General features: G+C 38.2%; 1 protein-coding gene across 1 annotated transcript; it reads right to left on the reverse strand.

The window, feature by feature from the left end:
* Positions 1-1,654: 1,654 nt before the first annotated feature.
* On the reverse strand, positions 1,655-18,690 carry LOC145485798 (cation channel sperm-associated auxiliary subunit epsilon-like). The gene is made up of 26 exons (XM_081464439.1): positions 18,647-18,690; positions 18,128-18,162; positions 17,529-17,601; positions 17,327-17,444; positions 16,570-16,637; positions 16,165-16,200; positions 15,848-15,937; positions 15,085-15,165; positions 14,617-14,692; positions 13,991-14,086; positions 13,200-13,283; positions 12,839-12,918; positions 12,283-12,365; positions 11,552-11,627; positions 11,385-11,450; positions 11,236-11,283; positions 10,539-10,622; positions 9,811-9,860; positions 9,597-9,672; positions 9,248-9,346; positions 8,814-8,884; positions 7,027-7,126; positions 5,724-5,807; positions 5,214-5,368; positions 3,330-3,530; positions 1,655-2,040 (listed from the first exon to the last, which is right to left on the reverse strand). Exons 3-26 carry the CDS (start codon positions 17,529-17,531, stop codon positions 1,821-1,823), a joined length of 2,145 nt encoding a protein of 714 aa, XP_081320565.1. The 5' UTR covers positions 17,532-17,601; positions 18,128-18,162; positions 18,647-18,690; the 3' UTR covers positions 1,655-1,820.
* Between the last annotated feature and the right edge of the window lie 879 nt (positions 18,691-19,569).

The raw sequence follows: 19,569 nt of genomic DNA on the forward strand, positions 1-19,569 counted from the left end.
TGGACGCGAGACACCCCTGAAGGTATACGGTAACCTTAACTTTAATATTCGCTCGCCTATGTTTCAAAAAATCGTTATTGATCAAGAGATTAAAGAATTGATAAGTATTATTATAGAACAGTTTACCAATAATGAACAATTAGAACACTACTTTCCTAATAGTTCATAGTTCATTCACCTCTTGAAGTGCAAAAGGCTTTAAATATACGATACACGCTCGCGCTAGTTATAAAATTTTTCAAATGAAGTTTTCAACTTAAAGAAAAATTTGTTTAATCGGGGTTTCTAGGAACGGGGAAGAACAATGCGCAAATAAGTTACCCTCCCAGAATGATAAGCCCATAACTTTGTATCCACAGCTGGCACGGTTTCTATGATACACTTCGCGTATACGAACGCTTCAGAAAATGTTGAGTGATTCTTTTACGACCACCGTACCTGCTTCGATCGCAACTAAAGTTCAACCCCTATTAAACGGCGTGACCTTCAGGGAAATGGATGGTGGGAGGGGTAGATAGTTCTTGGTGTAAGACAAAAACTAGGAATTTCAGTTTTTATTAAGACAGCATCAGCGGCATAACTGTTGTCATGGCAACAGCATTAAGGGTGTCATTTTGTTCCTTTTGTGATGCACATTTGAGCTGCCAAGTTTCAAGAACATTGCAAACCTCATGACGTCATCACTGATTTAATTTGCATAATAGCAAAAACGTCAATATCTCTAAAACGAAAAAAGAAATTTCAAAAAGAAAAACGCCATCTTCTATATTTTGAAAGGCTTTTCAAATAAGCAGAAATTATTTTTCATGTCATATACACTTTAATTAAAGGGGCTGGCGGCTTGAAAGAGGTAAAAACAATAGAAAAGCCCTTATCGGGACTTTGATTACTGGCCGCCTAATAGGGGTGGCCGTTTAATAGGCGGCAGCTTGATAGGGGTTGGACTGTACCACTGATATTTTTTGACGGCGATCGTAGTTATAATATGAAAACCAGCCTTACGATGTCGCTCTAGGTTTCAAATAATGATGTAGCGAGTCTTTTAGTTCTTCTGTAAGCTAGTGCGCACGCCTTAACAACTTCCGTTACTATATATGTATAAGCGATGGCGAGTGTCGTCCCATAATAGCTATCGTTTTTTAATTGCGCCTAAAAACATGTATTTTCAATTCCGGTTTGGTCAAAAAACGCGGGGGTTTGGAATGAAGGAATATCTCAAGAGACGTGACAGGAAAACAGTCGTTCACAGAAACTTCACAAACTCGGCTATGACGCGAGTCTTGTGCCAAACAAAAGAACACTGCACTCGATACAAGATCTCAGCTGCCGGGACTTACATGACCTTATGTCATTTACAGTCTTTCACGTAAAATGCGGATATGTTTCTAGGTCTAACTCAAAGTGATAACCAATACATGTACCACAAGAGTTTTATTGAGACCATTTAAAACAAGGACGACAGCTTCACTTCATTGGCGGACCTCTTAAATATTCAGGCATCTGATCTCAGCATTAGTTTGATATATTGTTTATTAGATGTTCTTGACCCAAAGCCGAAAGTGTGTCCACTGAAGTAATACTGTGTCAGTCAATTTTAAACAACAGGTTGAACGTGGAAGCCCTGGTTTTTAACCATGTAAGTGTTAAGTTTGATTGGCAGAGTAACCAATAATAACATATAACCGTGTTGCCATTCAAAAAACAGCCTTTGACGATGTGTTTTTCATGTTTGTCAACATTTCGCAAAGCAATATGTAATAGGGACGAGTTTTTCTTTTGAACGTGTACTCTAGGAATGTAAAAACTCCAAGACCACTGAATTAGCTGTTATCACTGCCTGTAGACTTTCTAGATCTCAAAGAATCTTTACTTGGTCCAGGCGACTTTAACATAGTTTCATAGTCTGCGAGGCACTCTTGAGGCAATTTATTGCACATGAGCATGGCGGTTCCCGAGAAGCGCAGTACATTGTGACTTTTGTTTGTGGATCGCCGTTGTCCTGTGTCACCTTCTCCCTGCTGGAAGGCGGAAAACAGACCCCTACAACAAAAGACAAATGAAAATGCATAGAACTCTGTTAACTTTTACTCAACGGGGTTCTTACATCAAGAAAGCTACTCAGTGAGCTTTGGTTCAGGCTAAACGGAGCGGCCATATATCGACGTAGTAGCAAGGTGGGGTCCCCAAATCCAAGGACCCGGGACTTCGCAGCTGAATTTCGTCACAACATTGTCAAAGTAGCTTGCGAATCCACTCGGCTATTGCTCATGGATCCACAGCTACTTTGACAATGTTCCCAGGGGGGCACTCCGGATTTCAAATGACAGGGATGATCGAATGGGGGCAAAATCAAAACCCCCCAAAAATCCCTAGGGCTTCAAACGAAACCCAAAAAAACTCCCTGGACCAAAATTTAACCCTAAAAAATTCCCATGCCGAATTTCCAAGCCACAAAAATTTTCAGAAAGCATTAAATGATACAACACGAAAAATAGAAACATTAGTAATGGCACGTTTGTGTTTGTTTATTCATCACACCGTCTCGAGTGAGAACCTGGTGGCCATTGTAACAACACTTGAGACACCCAAGAAAATATTCTGTTACAACAATAACATTATGCAGAATGACAACTCTAAACAAGACTACCCTGGGCAAGAACATTACGAACAACCCAACAAAGTTATTTACAAATTATTATTAGATAAATGATTGTCATGCTTGATAAACTATGTTGCATCCGTCATGACTTTGTTCACGGCATAAAATATATTCTAATATCATTCCAGGGCGAATTGATGAAAAAACTGTCCGCACGTATGACTGTGCAGGCAAACAGTAACTAAAAAACAAAACTCATGAATGCTTCCGCTACTGAAGAGTGACGCAAGATGGCCTGAAGGAAGGCGTTCGTGTGCCGTCTGAAGTCACTATAGCAGATAACTTAACTGAAGAAAAAAAATACTTGTCGAAATTTTCCTACCCAAAACACTCCTTAGATCATCCCTGTCACTTGAAATTCGGAGTACCCCCCTGGGACAATGTTATGACGAAATTCATTGTCAATAACAGGACAGACGCATGAAAAACTGACGTCAACTTGTGTTTTTGATAATAACAAGTTGTCAATTATTGCACTATAAAGAATTAAAAAAGATCCACCAAATAAACCACTATGGACACCGCAAAAAAATGCTATAAACCTCGCGGAACTTGAACAAAAAGAGATGTAGCAAATAGCTAGCAAGCGGGAGAAAACAAGAAACCACACAGGGACACAAACGTAATCAAGTACATCGCCTGCCTATTGACTGTACAGATCATGACTTACTTGAGTTCCACTAGTCTTTTTTGTTCCTCCTCATCCTCCATGTGTCTGTTCAGTGTTTTCTTGGTATAGTGTTTAAAGCTGATGTAAAGCAGCACAGTACTACCAAGCGTCACCACAACAACCGACACAAGCTGCGGTAAGTAATCTTTGCCTTCGGTGTCTGACACGTCCAATGAGAAACGAGTGGTCAGCTGACAGAAACTGTGTGGACGGAAAAAGCACAGCACTAAGAAATATGGCAATACAGGCGCTCCTGTCTCTAGCTAATCTTCAATGTAATTAATGGCCATAACGATATACACATCAAGTAAGCTCATATTTTGTAAGGACAGAAACACAGGTTATGACTTGGGGAAAAATGACGTACAGGCCTTATTCCAATTTTAGTAGAACTAATGGTTTCAAATATAGTTTTTTTAAACCGTATTGTTGATGAATGGAGTGGTTTACCTAATCATATTAGAGAATCAAATAGTTAACTTTTAAAAAGAATGTTTTAAGCTTTATTAAGGATAGCTAGAACATCTATTCTTATACTTGTATATATTTTTCTTATACTTTTACTAGAGGAGGCATCCCTAGTATGGTGCATCAGCGCTTTTAGTTGTCTCCTTCTCCACAACTTTTCTTTATAGGAGCGATTAATTTTAATTTAATTTTTTATCTGTTTGTAATTTAGTGGAGTGAATCTGTACTGTAATAAATAAATAAATAAATAAAAATTCTCCGTCTCGATCAAATAACCAGCTCTTACAGAAGTAACAGTAAAAACAAGGGTAGTGGCGTTTTGGCGTAAAATCGGAAAGGGTTAGCATAATTTTCGTCTGTGACAGGGTCCGATAGCCGAAATGAATTGGAAAGGAGCAGAATGTAATTGCAGGGGTGGCTAAGATAATTCCATCAAAATGAAACTCACAATAGAACTTTTTTCAAACTTTATCTGTTGGCTACTTGTATCAAGAGAACTTAAATTTTGAAATAAAAAGTGGGGTCCCGGTATTCGCTTAGGAGCGGAACCCAATAATTCCTTAAATGATGAGCTTTCAGAAATGTTTATATTAAATCATTTATTACACGCTTTGTGAGAGCAGAAAAATAGGGAGACGGGTCAGCGTGAAATACAACAATGGATGTATTACATCAATGTTAAGGAGCAATTTGATGTACGTTTCATGATAAAGGCAACCTGATTTAGTCGACACCGATTCAATATGCTCCAAGCACGCAGTGTTCTTGAGGTCACATATTATCTTTTACGAGTGCTAGCTATCCTTTCACTTTAAGTAATACGTTTTTACTCTGCAATAGAAATGGGTCTTTATCCACTGTATAGAAAGATGAAAAAATCGTTAGGTCCTGGTACTCGTTTCCAAGAAAAAAACGATGATTTGTCTCTTGCAAGCCAAGTCGTTTAAAAAAGCCGCCATTTTCTTTATGTGCGCGCGCTAATTGTGCGCGATATTCTGCGCAGTAGAGATGCGCAATGCAATTCAGACTCACCGACCTTACAAAAGTAGACCTAAAACACTTCATGTACATAAGTCACCCTGCTATTTAAGGCAAGGAATTCCAAAGATACTTTGCCAGAAATTAAGAAATTATCAATGCAGGAGTTTAACAAAATAGTGTGTGATAACTTGTGGAAAACTCCAGACGGACAAGGTTTCCGACAGCACGGCGAATTTCTAAGAGTATGTTGTCATTCTGCCCTACATATTAGCATAAGTTACTGTGGTCATGCTCTTTCCCCAAAACACACAATATTTTCCCTACTTTCTATTAATAGTTGATTGCGCTGAGGGTCAAAAAAATGACTATCGCTCTTTCAGTAGTACCTTTTACCCAGCAAAATTTCCCAGAAAACTATTTTAAATGAAGGCTCACCTCAAATGAGTACCAACAACTCTGAGCTGAAACTGAAAGGTCCCTGAGCCCTGAAATACCAGCTGAGAGATTCCTGTGGAGTTTAGAATCTCATACGGTTGGCTTCCATCAAATGCCTTTCCATTGTTGGCTGACTCAAAACAGCTTCGATAAGTCTGAAACAGGATTTTCCAAGTTATACCCACCGCAAAGTTAACAACTTCGCTTTGTCGGGACATTTTTGAGTACGCTCTTGCCTCGGTGTCAAAACGAGTCTTCATGCCAAACCATTCATATGAAAATGTGTTCCGCGTTCAAGGTCCTTTTCATGTAAACCAAACTCATTATAATATGAAAGGTTTTGGACGAGGACTCGTTTTGAAACAGAGGCACAAGGTAACTCGGAAATGGCCTTTTATATGAATTACATGACTTTTGATCAATTACAAACATATTCTAGTTGAATTAGGTTTAACAAAACCATGTATAAACTCAAATAAGTAATGGTTAATAGTACGGAACGTTGCCTACATTTTGTGTCCAAATGCTGTTTAAATCTTCAGAGTTATTGCCTGTCAGCTTCCTCCACGTCTGTGCTTCAGATAAACACCCGGCCTGCCAAACCAACGGTAACCACGAGTAAAAAGTAAAGTACAGTGGTACTAGCTCTATTTAACAATTAAAGTATTCGCTCTCAAGGATTCCTATCGCGTGATAGTTGACTCAAGCTGCGTCAACTAAGGCGGCTTATATTAAGGAATCTTGTATTCTGTTTTAAGCTGTCCTCAAATTCATTGGATTGACTTGTTCAATGTAATGTAATTTGGAATTTGTATTAAAGATTAAAGATTAAAGATTAAAGATTAACTGTAATGCATAGCAAATAATCGAATAATCATGGGTTCGATTCCTGTCGGGACTCAGATTTTTTCTTTGTCCCACGCACGTGTCATGTTGACCAGTTCACTTTTCACAATCTAATTGTTTTAGTATAAATCTACTAGTCGTTCAAAACTTTATCTAAATCCTCTTCACGGACACTTAGAAAACGCGGCAAAGAAGCGGCCGTCATTTTGTTAAAGGAGCTACTTCACGATTTGCGCATGTTGAAAAGTTCAGCTTGTAATTCAGTTTGTAATCTGTGTTAATCTTCTCCATCCTTGTTCCGTTATGGTATAATTATAAACTACTGTTTTCAAGTTTCCTTTAATTTAACGCCTTAGGTAATTTTGTACGTGGCCAAAATAACTCCAAATTTCATGACTGATCTCCTTTAGCAACCGCACACAGTCACAATGCTACGCTACTCACTGCTACGCTACTCACTGCCACGCTACTCACTGCCACGCTACTCACTGCCACGCTACCCACTGCCACGCTACCCACTGCCACGCTACCCACTGCCACGCTACCCACTGCCACGCTACCCACTGCCACGCTACCCACTGCCACGCTACCCACTGCCACGCTACCCACTGCCACGCTACCCACTGCCACGCTACTCACTGCCACGCTACTCACTGCCACGCTACTCACTGCCACGCTACTCACTGCCACGCTACTCACTGCTACGCTACTCCGCTACTCGCTGCTACGCTACTCGCTGCTACGCTACTCGCTGCTACGCTACTCGCTGCTACGCTACTCGCTGCTACGCTACTCGCTGCTACGCTACTCGCTGCTACGCTACTTGCTGCTACGCTACTCACTGCTACGCTACTCACTGTCTACAACAGAATAGATAGCGATTAGTTTAGCCAATAAGAGAACGGCATTCGCGATAGACCGCTAGACGTATTTTTCTGATTAACCCGCTGAGAAGTACAATTCATACCTCACTCATAGTTGCGGTGTAGCCATAGTCCGTTCTTCCTGTTTCTTCCCACACTACATAGTCTGTGTGCACCTCTTGTACAAACCTATCTCCTTCATACCTATCAGACCAAGAAATCAAACCACTTTACTCAACAAAAATGATTTTTTCAAAACTTATACTAACGGCAAAACCACAGTGACAAAACAGTGAGGAGCGCCAGATCTATCATAGTAACTGGACGAATCAGGGCTGTCATTAAGTTTTGAAGCAGCCGTTGCATGTAAGTTATCACCCGTAGCAGTGAAATACGTGGCCCACGGCCACGTTCTGAAGGCCCGAAAGGGCCTGAGCATCTAGGGGGGTCTGGGGGCATGCCCCCCCCGAAATTTTTTGAGCATGAAACCCCTAGAAATGCATTTTCCTGCTTTCTAGGGCATGAAAATGGCAATTTTTCTAATCAAAAATGCTGATAAAACAGAGTGATAATATGTTATAGTACATCATCAGCAAATAGTGAAATAACATCTTTGTTGCATCAACCTATGCAAGTGGTCCTTCTTTTAGTACTGTTTGTTTTTCACAGTGCATAATTTCAAATTCATGCACCTTAATTTACAGAGATCAAATGAATAAAGTTATGAAATATCTCCAACAGACTTGAGTGTTCCTTGTTTAAAAAAAAATAAATAAATGACAATCCATAATCAGCAATATGGTTTTATGTTTGCTAACAGTTATAATAATTTGTTATTATGGTCAAGTGCATAAAACAGGAGTGAAACCGGAAATAAAAATTATAATAACATCTCTCCATTACCGAGCTATCTTACCGTTAGAGGAGCTCAAATAAGCTGGATCAGACATTGAACATCTCTTTCCGTTACAGTGGTAATAAGAATGAAATGCTTTACCATTTCTAGACTCGGGAAATTTTTCTTCCACTCTTTGTAGCATAATACTCAGTTCTACAGGCTGCCCACATGTGGCTGAAGTACTTGCAGTACTTGAAGCTGTGATTGCTGGTATTTGTCGACCGCCTCGACCGGCTGTTTTGTGAGCTTCCTCATTTCCATCGGTCCGTTGGGATTTAGAAAAAAATCTGTCGATCCCAGGCTGTTTTGACGTGGGTTCTTTTCTCTTTTTCATATTAAAACATAACTTTCTCTACACACGCGCGGGACCAAACACGATTGATCAGCCTGGACAACACCCTACACCGGTCGGCGGAATTTCTCAAAAGGCAGGAGCAGCGCATTGCGAGATAAGTTTTGCTGCTTAAAATGGCGTCTAAATGTAATTCACGACGATTAAGCAAACTGAAAGTTCATCTCCAGGGTAAAATATAAATAGTAGAACCAAGGAGGCAAGACACAAAGAAACAGTTATGTTTATTTCAACAGGGAAATGTTTAAAAATAAATTCGGTAAGTGTAGCATGTTCGTACCATCCATCGACATCTTCACCCGTAACATCGAGTGAACTCAGCCGTAACAGGTGTTACGGGTTACGGCCCTTAATGACAGCCCTGCGAATGTTGGAATAATAAATGACATTAGGAAACAGATCCTTACGGCAGGGAGAGGAGATAAAAACCGAAATCAAATGATGTGAAATATATTTTGCAGCTTATTTTTTTTTTGTTTAATTTCTGTTGTCATCTCTTTCCCCTGTCGTAAGGATCAGTTTCCTAATTTTACTAATTAAAAAGCGTTATACTGATCTCCGTTTCCATGAACATGAACCTTTCTCGCAATATCACAACAATGAGAATAGAGTCACCACTAGTGAGGTGTCACATTACTTACAGATCCACCACCAACTTAAAACTTGCAGATGTACTGCCACTCAAACGGCATTCTTCATCGCGACCTCTCACCTATAAAGTACCACTCGTCAGTGTACTGATTCTTAAACATGCCTCAACAACAACAGCAACATTAGTCACAGCGTATTTTGTAACACAATCTTATTTACACTATGCTTATTTATTTATTTATTTATTTATTTATTTATTTATTTATTTATTTATTTATTTATTTATAACAACTTTATTTGCATCAAAAATATATAAATATCTACATGCAAATAGTCGAAAATGGGGTTCCAGCAGGAAATGATTTAAGACTAATCAAGCCTAGTTGATCATCTGGTCTATTATGAACCCCAGGTTCTTGTAACATGAAGCTACCCCTCGCAACCCCTCACCCCCCCTCCCCTACAAACAAAAAAACACAAATACCTCAGATAGCAGTGGTGCGGGTCCATCGCCAGCTTGTGAAGTGCAGTTCCTGATGACAATACTCGTTAATGGTTGACACCCAATGTACATATGCAGCACCTACATACAATACAGATGACAATGGTATGATTTATATAACAGCCATGATCGCAAAAGTCATGCAAGTTATATCACTGAACACCAAAAGACACTTATGTTACGAAACACTCATGACATCAATTGATGTACCAGAGCTAAGTTTTCTTACATCTGCCGTGCCTCCCTTTAAAAGCTTACCTCAGAAAAGCCATGCAAGAGGGTACATAGAAATTCATACAGAAACGTTCAGCTCTAAACGGTCTACCATTACCTGGAGTGTATTTTCACAAGTCAATCCTCCAACATTTGGAAACAGCAACACTGCAACTGTAGCGGATTTGTAGGCACTATAGAATGGAAAATGTGTATTCAACATTTTACATTGTTGACTCAGAGGAATGTTGAAATGGTACATGTCACATCTTGATGTAATGTAAAACACTGAACATAAATCAAATTAATTGAACGACTTGTCCTGGACTTGCCTTTTTGACAGAGAGGTTCCATTTCTTAGGTTGTATTTGAATGTGAATGTCTAGCACATGAAGGAAAAAAGGAACAAATATAAATGAACCTTAATTGTCACGATAGAGTTAGGCCCGGGTCAAACGGCGCATGATAGTTGACGATAGCTGAATCTCCTCAAATATGTATGGGTTATTGACCAAGTGTGAGGTCAAGATGGCTGGATATTGACTGCGTCTCGGTCCATAAACACCCAAAAAAAGAACGAGGCCAATATCCAGCCATCTTGACCGAACAAATAAAGGATTTATTATATGGCTTTCGGGGAAATTTTTCTTGCGGGACACGACGGGTAGTCCCGAGCGGGCAAGATAGCTTCATCTTGCCCGCTCGAGTAGCCAATCACAGCGCAGGATTTGATTCATCTTGCCCGCTCACGGAGCCATATAATAATTGATGATAGTGCATGATAGTTGGAGTTCAAACGGAAACGTGTGCTATAACTATCATCCACTATCATGCGCCATTTGACCGGGGCCTTATACGTCCTTGAAAATCGCCCATGCAAGAGGAACTTTCTAGTAAAACCCCTCCTGATTGTTATCCGTCACTTTGAATTCTGGTTCTAAGAGTTAGCTGATTATTTTCTTTATTCTCATCAGTTGTCTGCTTGCCAATGTATCAACACGGTAAAAAGAGTACCGAGTTTCATGTTGATCTATGTTACTCTTGGGATCAGCTAACAAACCTTGTTCACTGTCACGATTCCTGGATAATATTCCACGTTCTCTTCACTGCTGATCTGGAGAACATCATCACTCGAAATTTCCAGCTACAAAGCAATGCAACTAATTTATTGAACTTGCCACGGTAAAGCAAGTAATATATTTTATCATGTCAATAACACGGGGAGTGCTTGCACAGTCTTCCGAGTCAATGCCGAGGAAGCTCGTGTTAAATGTGCTTGACAAAAATGATAAAATGCTAATAGTCTCTGTGGATTTAAGAGTATGTTAAACAATAAATTAAGAACAAGATTATAATAGTTCTGCTAAACGAATAAGGTTTAAGAAGTATTTGCCTGCCATTTGTTACACAGACTTCCATTTAACTGCACATTTCCAGGCAAATTCTTCTTAAAGCCCATTCATACGTAATTTACTATAACCACACTTTTGCGTGAAAAAACGGTGGATCGCTTCCCTGAGCTGTCAGAGAGTGATTTAAAATATGGAAAAAAAACTTGGTGATTGAATGATAAAACAGTTATTGAACTCGATTTTCGCAAAATATCGTGATTTGTCAGAGTCTCACAGATCAATTATTTGCAATTATCTGCTTGCCACTGACAAATCACCATATTTTGCCCAACCTCTTCCACTAATTGATACTTAACTGGTTTGCTACAAATAATTGACTTGTAACTTTATCTAAATTGCCCATACCATGATTCCATTAGGTACAGCCCTGGGATACATGAGTTGTGCCCACACCTAAGGCAGATACAAACACAACACTGGATGATGCCTTCATAAAAACAATTTACTCATCAAGTTATGCACCTCTATTAAATGCACTGTACTCAAATACAAACCTTTGTTTCATCTCCTTTGTCAATGAAATGTAACTCCGGACTGATGTTAGTCGTGAATTCCAGATACTAAAAGAACAAAATTCAGAGTTGGATAGTTACAAAACAGTTGTTTATAGTTCTAAAAGCTTAACAAAAAAAACAGAGAATTCTTTACAGATCAGCCTGACCGGACATGATGTGTGTGGATACACAGCATTTAAAACTTCATTTTCAAGTGGTAGCTTTCTCCTTTTCACATTTTCACTGAAATGAGTGAAAAAACAGACAAATAATCTTTATGTGTACTAGCTCTTAAAGATTGCAACAGCCCACTTTCGATATATCAATATCCTAACATGGCTCCAAGGCTTTCAGGACAAACTTCTATCTTTAGTGGTGTTTTCTTTAAAAAGGTTTTCCAGTCCGTACTGCGCACTCGCGAGAGTTTGTTTGCGTTTTTTGTTTTGTTTCATGTAAGACATCACAAAATGTAAACATTTCGCAACTACTTAGATGAAATGTGAAAAGTGAACTGATCAACATGACACGAGCGTGGGACAAAGAAAAATCTGAGTCCCTGAGAGGAATTGAACCCATGATCTCCCGAATACCGGGCGGGCGCTCTATCCACTGTGCTACCAGAACTCATGGAGAGCAAGGTCACTTAACTGCATGAATTGAGGGACAACAGAAACTTAAAAATTGCACTTTTCTCCTGAAAGCCTCGGAGCCATGTTAGAATATTGATACGTTGAACGTGGCCTCAAGTTCTTCTCTTAAAAGGACTGTAAGTTCAAATACTGCATTTCTTGATACATGTCCAGTATGACAAAAACATTAAAAGGAAAGTTAGTGTATCAGCAACAATTTGCTCACAATGTTTGTTCACTAAAGAAACTCTTTTAAACCAAAAACTGACCCTTCACTGGTAATCAGAAGCAACGACCCAAACACATCAAACATTGCTGTCAAATTTGAAGAGGGTTCTTCTCCAGTAAAAAGCTGGGAGAAATAAAAAGAAAGATGAAATCAAAACCAAAGACACAAACAATAATACGAAAGGAGGGCTGAACAATACATGCATTTCCATCTTTATAGTGTTTTGTAACCGATATTTTGGGAAGTAATTTAGAGGCAAGGAAAATTTTGGCTTCAAAACCATAAAAGAAAACTCACTCGAATAGAACGAGTGACTGTGTAAGATCGTGAAAGATGCAAGGAATATAAAAGGTTAATATTTACACGACATTTGTTAACAGTGCACAGGGTTGTTAAAAAAAAAAAAGCTTGAAAGTGGCCACCTTGCCAACCAAAATCATCTTCTACCTTCATGACCTTGGATGGCTACTCTGCTGGGTGGCAAAATCAGCCACCCGTTCCAGCAATTATGCCATTACCACCAACTTCAAACCTCTACAACAACCCTGTGACTGTGTTCAATTCAGAATAACATATTATGTTATATTGATGTTTACCTCAACCACATGTCCAACAAATGCTCTTCCATATAACATCCGGTTGTTTGACAAGTGTACTGCAAAATCACGATGTCCACCTGAAAGGTATTATTTTGAAAATAATTAACCAATAGTTTGTGGTATATTTATAACAAGTGCATTTTTACTCACAGCTGAAGAACAGAAAAACTTCCAGTTTCAAGATTTTTCTACATAATCAGTGTCAACTCCTTTTTTGTTAGTTTTTAAGCACCACATCAATTATTGTAACAAATAACTCATTGTTGATGATGTTTTAATTCTCACCACCTACCTGTTTTGATAATAAATAAAAAGGTAAGGAGAAATCAGATCTCAATCATTAATCCAGTCTTCATACCTGTTATTACAGACACTATAGTTTCATTGTCACCAAGCATGAAGTCAGTGAGATTGTCCTGTCTCTTCAACTTGAAAACACTCCCTGTAATCAAATAACATAAAATAACAGTGACACATAATCTAATGGCCACGCCTGACTAAGCAGAAGATCGCCCTTACACTCATACACTAGACTTGCCTTAAGACCACCTTCTACTCGTGGCCATTTCTGTTTGCCCTGAAGAAACCTGAGCCGACCATTCTTACTGGTCACAGATCCATTTAATATGTCTATCTTAACAAACATGATCACATTTTGGTGGCATGCTGGTTATTACATTAATTGGAGTTCCATTGGACATCATATGTTACCAACTCAACATGTGACTTGGAACTACTTCAAAGAAGTGTTACAGATTTTGTACAACTTACATTTTGTTTACCCTTCATTTACATTTTCACTGACAATGTAACACTGGTGTGGCTGCCAGTAGACATGGTGCACTCTTAACCTTGTTAGCAAAGACTAAATGCATATAGCGTAAGACATCATGCTTGCGAATCACGTGGTGAAATTTTAGCTCTGGGATGTAATATTGAAGCAGATATTAGGTTTAAAAATCTCCAAAATTGCAAGATAGCAAAAGTGTCAATTAACCCAATTTTTTTCGAAAATTTTCAGCTTCTGCTGTTTTTTTTTTTAGCCTTTTACCTTGACCAGCGACAGAAGTACTTTTGCTTAAGAGGAAAATTGTGTGCACAATATAACTTGTTCATAGGACACATATATTATGTGGGCAACTTACTTACCTGTATCATTCAATCTTCCAAACACAAACATTTTCTTACTCCAAGCAATCACAAACTGTGTACTTGGAGGAATAAAGGAAAACATGATTTGGAGATCTACAAGAAGAAACAACCAAAACATTTAAATTAGAAAAAAAAAGAACTGCCTGAAATATATGGAAGAATACATTTCAAGTTGCATACTGACCTTCATAGCTGGTTAATTATAACATAAAACTCTCAGTCACAATGATAGTGACCTTGCTTCATTATAGTACTACGAACTGTATGATAAGGTGTTCATTGATCACAAATAATTTGGCTACACAAATTTTGGGTATAAAACATTTAATTTCTACCAGAAACTACTACTAAAGGCATTTTTGTCACACGTAAATATTATCGCCTTTGTGGGGTTGGCTGGGGCTGTTTAAAGAATGCTTTTGACCCCTAAAAATGTGACAAGCTCGCATGCAGTGCATCTCCCAAAGATTAAAATAACAATAGAGTCTTATCACTTTTTGAGGGTTAGATGATTGCATCGGCTGCACACTCAGGTACTATCAAACCATGCTTTCTTACTGTGCAATTACAATAACTTCAGATAAGTGCTCATCTGCCAGACCGGTAAATATCTGCTCACATACCTTGATTAAAGCTGAGAAGTTTGAATTCCTCTTTCACCCAAATTTCTTCTGCAAAATTGTACTGTAGAAAGAGCATCTAAACAAAGTGCAAAATAATACAAGACTTCTCAGAATAATTAAATAACAATAAATTATCAACAAAACGTTTGTCGACTAGAACCCCTTACATTAATGCCATGATGCCTGAACATGGAACTGATGGAAAAAGACAAGACCAATGCCATTGCAAAAATCAAACAGAAACATGTTAAAAAGCCCAAATTAATTCTGATAGCTAGTGCAACACAAGAAAAAAGGGATGAAAAAATGCTGGGGGAATCTTAAGCATGCTTTGCCAGAAAAGTTGAGTGTTTAGACCTTACAGTGCTGTGTAAACTTGGGTCAGAATATTTAGAAAATACTTATAAAGAAAATATTGGAAATACAAATACTAGGATAAGAAAAGTATACAACTTGTGACAGTTATACCTCTTGTTGGCTGCCATAACCTGTGGCATTTACCAGAAATGTTGCGATGGGAAACAAACAGTGTATTTCAACATGTTGCACCTAAAAAGAAACAAAGCTTCCTCATACACCCTATGATATAAGATCATCTGTAATAGGCATCAGCTTCTAGTAATCTGGTACATATACAGTTTAGAATGGCCATTTAGTTTTTTCAGCTTTGTGTGACTTGGTTTTGGGAATTTTCAACATTAATGGCTATGCAAGTCAATTTTCCCAGTAAGATATCAGTATGGAATGGAAGGTAACATCTAGTGATCAGGTCTTCCCCACCCTTAACACCTCCCAGACAGATACTGAGCAAGAAAGACCAGATACAATTATTTATTTCGTGGAATGTAACAGATCTATACTGAACACTGAACATTTTTGTTAGCTAAAAGAACTTGATGAGGGCCCTTAGTATTAACAAGGATGTTTAACGTTTTTACAATGTAAAAAATGCAAATCTTGTACATTACATGAAAAGCATTCATTCTTTTAGTCACCAAAAAATGTCAAGTGTACAAAAAATTTCAATTGTTCATGGTTCAAGTGTCTTAACTGTAAACTTGTGTAAGAAGCGTAAATATCCAATATACTAACTTCTTTAATTTAACAACAGAAGCTTTCAAATTTACAGTAGTAAGATACATGTAAGTTGAGGATGATTCTCTATAACTTGGCTGAGTGAGTAACTGGTCACTTTTCTCAATGATTGGTGTTATAAGAACTATGTACTTACAGAAATAACAGTGAAACTTAGTGTGGGAAAATAAAGTTGCTGGAAAGAAATTCCACTGTCTGTTGAAAAGTAAATCCCGCTGCCATTAGTCTGCAATAGAGCAAATCAATCATTACATTAAATTTGAAGAAAAATGGCACTTATTTTGTGTGGCCCTCCAAACAGCCCTTGACATGGCATTAGCAGAAATTTTATTGGGCAGATAATTACAGTCCAAGTATGCATGCATGTGAATCCAATAGCAAATATTTCTCAGGTTTTAAAGATGAAAGACATTGTGTTCACTCTATAAGCCATTTGAAATGCAAAGACCACACCTCATTTGACCATCCTACAACAAGAGTCATCATGATCTATGAAGTGAAAAATAAAAAGTGTAGGTAGCAAAAAATAAAGGAGTCAGTTTTGAAAGACAGAGAAAATACACATAGAGAAGGATAAAGTTTTCAGCACTCACAACTCTCTCACTGAGTTTGTCTATGCAAACATATGGATGGGGAGAACTAGTGAAATGGCGTGCGTATAAATGACTACAGTACACATTGAAAAGACCCGAAGAACAAATCCCAACAGGATGCAGCTTGGTAGATGACACGTTGAGATTACAAAAAAAATATACAAGCAAAACATGTGACCTGCTCACTGGTTGCTATCATACAACCCTAACTTTTAAAAGTTTGTTAGTCCTTAATTCAGCCAAAATATCAGAATGGAGTTTCTACCTTACTATGTGCACCTGCAAAGCACTTCTTTTGTGATGCCAAGTAATTTAACCCCACCTGCAACAAACCTGTAGTCCGATCAAGGCAAAAAGAAAAAGAAAAACACTTCAAAGTGTATTGAGGGTTTCAGTTAAAATCTGAAATGGTTTAGATTCACATGCCAATATGTCCTGGCTCCTTCTAGTCCCCAGTTGGAGGGGAATCATACTCTACAAAAAGTTCTATAAGGGGAGGCTCTGCCCTGTGGACCAACCCCTTAAGTACCCTTTTGTATACCACTTTGACAGAAAAAGTACCCCTTTCGTTTAACTTTAATTTAAAAAAGGTACCCTTTTCAGGCAGAGCCTCCTCCTAGAGGTCACTACAGAGAGTAACCCCCTTGAATTCTTGTGTCCGGACATTCAAGTTTTACAGTTACTAGGAAACAGGAAACTACATGTACTGTATGTTGTCTTAAAACATGAAATTTGAAGAACCAGACATCTTGAGCAAAATTATTCAAAATTAGTAGCAATTTTGGTGAAATTTCTAGTATATCTACTGTATTGACTCTTATGTTGTTCCCAATGAAAAACAAAAAACTATGCAGTTTCTTAAAGGCATAGATGGGGTTAAGCAATATAGAAATACAAGTTGTGAACATAAAATACAAGTTGTGATACAAGTTGTGAACATCAAAATTTAATGCAAGTTGTGATCATCAGATTTGATCTTATCTATTATTTTAATGAAGAGAAGAAAAACCTTTTATTCTCACCAGATGGATCACCCCAAGTTTGCGTTGTCCCATTAAACACAAGAACTCTGCCTGATTGCAGAAGAACAACAAGGTTTCCACCAGAAAACACAGCCAACTTGACAGTTGCCTCAGACTGCTGGAGGTAGTGAGATAGAAGACAAATTCTATGACAAACTGTCACCCATGAAATGCAGTAGGAGATATGTAAAGTAATACGTACCATCAGTAAGCTGGATGACACTCTCAGCTCCACAGAAGTAGCAAAGTTGTCTTGAGTAAACAAACACTTTGAACTGAAAAGAGACAAGCATTTTAACAAATAAATGTATTTCAGCTAGATACCAGGGATTTCACTCATCTACACTGATTCTAAAGACAACAGATCGCAAACCTTTCATTACTAATCTCTAAACAGTCATTCCTCACTTGTTGGTGTACATTTCTTTTATATTAAGTGTGAGACTTTGGTGTGAAAGCACAACACCTCTGGTTAGACCATGAATGGCCCAGCATTTAAAATCTGATCACATTAAAAGAATAGTTGTGTTAAGGGACTTCTTTTAACACCTAAGGAAATGCCTGACAGTTATTCTTGGAGTCAAGAAGCCATTAATAACTAAATTAAAGGAAGTCATATAATTTTAATGAGGTTTCTACCAATCAACATGTCTGATTCATGTGCTGACATTGTATGGGAAAATTTGATTTCAAGCAATCTTCAGAATTCAAGAGCTAAATAAACAGACGACCCGAATAGACTAAATGCTGTATCTTTAAGTCACTATGTGTACCTGTACAGCAATCACTGCAAAGACTTACCTTATAAAGAGAGCAACATGAGGAGCACATGGATCCTGAGATCAACAAAGGATTAAGTCAAATCAAACCGTCACTGACATAAATTATAAGTGTTCAGATCTTCAGTCACTTACTATTAGCAACACTTCACTCCCAGAAAATCATTTTACTCCCCCTGAGGCAAGCACCCTCAGGAGTGACTCTGGCTGTCTGCCTTCTAAGAGAGAGGCATCAGGGATCGAAAAAAGTGCTGTCTGCTTGTCCAGGACAAGTAGATTTTCTTGCTAGACAAATAGCTTTCCATTCTCATTTACCTAATGGGCAAGAGCTCAGGGATGTTGTCGGCCACCTATATCAACAGAGAGCAAACTAAGAATTTAGGTGAGCTGAAGTTCAGGCTTTTTTTAGCCCTGAGGCTTCTCCCATAGCGAGCGTTAATTTAGAAAGTCACAATGAAGACCAACATCAATTGATATGTTGCAATGTAAATGACAACGCCAAGAACTAATAATGTTTTTATAATACAATCTTAAGTCATACCTGAACAATAACAGGCTGTTTGTGCTGATTGCTCCCTTTCAAAATCACCTGAGAAACAACAATCACCACTGATGAGAAAAAAAAAACACAAACAAACAAACAAACAAAAAACACACAAGCAGAATACACTGTATGGAAAAGTCCATTCCAGTCCCAAGTAACCATTGCCACACTTGATTCCATGGGGAACATTCCAAATCATCTCAGGAAAATACCTTGAACCAAAGCTATGGAACATGGAACTTCCAAGGGACATGTGAGACACTCACAGGCCAAAAGGTTTAAAGAAAAGTATATATAAAGCAAAAACTTCCTGAAAGGTGGGGTGTACGGCTCAGATTGAAAAAAAAACCTTTTCTGGCGGGGTGTGGATATTTTCTTGGATAACGCAACAGTTTAAAAATGCAGTTAACACACCTCATTATTGGAAACTGAAAAGTGAAACTTGGTTTTTAGTAACTGAACAGAACTCCTTCTGCAAGAGATTAAACAATTTATAGTGACATTATTGGTAAAATTATACAATTACTCAAGTTTATTTCTCAGAAACAGTCTTCTTAGAAGTTCTTGATCAGGACTGGAGGTAAATATGGCTGAAATGAGGCATGTAAACAGTGTGCAGAAAAACTGGTGTCCAATAGCTGGAGGCTAGTGGATTTTTAGGCGGGTTTAGTGGATTCTATACTTTGCTTGCCTGACAGGCAAATGAAGCTTTTTGGGGGAAAATGTCTCAAATTAATTAATCCTTCTAAAACATTTTTTGGCAACTAGTGAGACTGATTTTTGGCCTAGCACATGAGATTCACAGCGTTCCAGAGAGGCAAGTTTGAAAACGATTTTCTTTGCACTTTAAACAATTCAACTATTTTTAACTTTGGGAACCTTACGGCACAGAAACAGGAAGAATTGTGTAACTCGTTTGA

Source organism: Orbicella franksi, chromosome 4, assembly GCF_964199315.1.
Source record: "Orbicella franksi chromosome 4, jaOrbFran1.1, whole genome shotgun sequence".
NCBI lineage: Eukaryota > Metazoa > Cnidaria > Anthozoa > Scleractinia > Merulinidae > Orbicella > Orbicella franksi.